The sequence below is a fragment of the Lagopus leucura genome, unplaced genomic scaffold (assembly GCF_019238085.1).
Source record: "Lagopus leucura isolate 7727_CA_CO unplaced genomic scaffold, USGS_WTPT01 34295-0_obj-0_obj, whole genome shotgun sequence".
Lineage (NCBI taxonomy): Eukaryota > Metazoa > Chordata > Aves > Galliformes > Phasianidae > Lagopus > Lagopus leucura.
In genome coordinates, this window is record NW_024966589.1 from 4,930 (window position 1) to 5,642 (window position 713).

Consider the following 713-nt stretch of genomic DNA (forward strand, 5'->3'; position numbering starts at 1 on the left):
AGAGAAAACACCCCGTTAATGCCCCACAGGAACAGACAGAGCCCAGATAAACCAGGAAATCAGACAGCAAGCGTGACACCCACGGGAGAGGACAGAGCGGGCACAGAGGACGGACAGCCCCGGGGGGGCGGCGGCCGTCCCCCGGGGGGGGGGGACACCCACGGGGGGGGGGGGGGGACGGGGGGGACGCCCCCTTACTTGACATCCTGGCTGATCTGGCGCTCCAGGCGCTGCCGCCGCTCCTCCAGCTGCTCGATGGGGCTTTCTTCAGGGAACTCGTACGGCGCCGTCCGCATTTCGCTCTCGGCCAGCGAGCGGCAGAACAGCTCCTGCGTGGCCACCGTGTCACGAGCTGCGTCCGTCCTCAGCCCGCCGCCATCGCCCTCCTTCCAACCCCCAACTCATTGCAGAGCACGGCGGCACCGCGCTGCCACCACGGGCACAGGGAGGCGCACTGGGGATCAGGAGGCAGCTGAGCCCCCCCACATCCAACCCCCCCCCCCCGCCTTCCAGAAGCTGAGACCCGGCCGACTCGGTGCAGGGATGACTCACCTCGGCGATCTCTTTGTATTTGCCGTCCATGGAGGTGCGCAGATCGACTGGGAAATGCTTGAGGCAGTGCGGGGTGCCGGGCAGGGAACGAGCCGACTGCAACGGCCGGGAGCCCCCCCTCACCTCTGCAGGCACAGACAGCGTGTGAGCCCCCGGGGGGG

General features: G+C 68.6%; 1 protein-coding gene across 3 annotated transcripts in view; it reads right to left on the reverse strand.

Annotated features, from left to right (window-relative positions):
• Positions 1-681, reverse strand: part of AMPD2 (adenosine monophosphate deaminase 2) — a 5,456-nt gene extending 4,775 nt beyond the window's left edge. For 2 of the 3 annotated variants that reach the window (XM_042893276.1, XM_042893275.1), the window contains exons 1-2: positions 553-678; positions 199-329 (exon numbers count right to left, since the gene is read on the reverse strand). In XM_042893276.1, the coding sequence (XP_042749210.1) occupies positions 199-329; positions 553-582 (161 nt within the window). In that variant the 5' untranslated portion in view covers positions 583-678. Of the gene's footprint in view, positions 1-198; positions 330-552 lie in introns of all 3 variants that reach the window. The other variant, XM_042893277.1, reaches the window with a different exon arrangement.
• Positions 682-713: the final 32 nt, after the last annotated feature.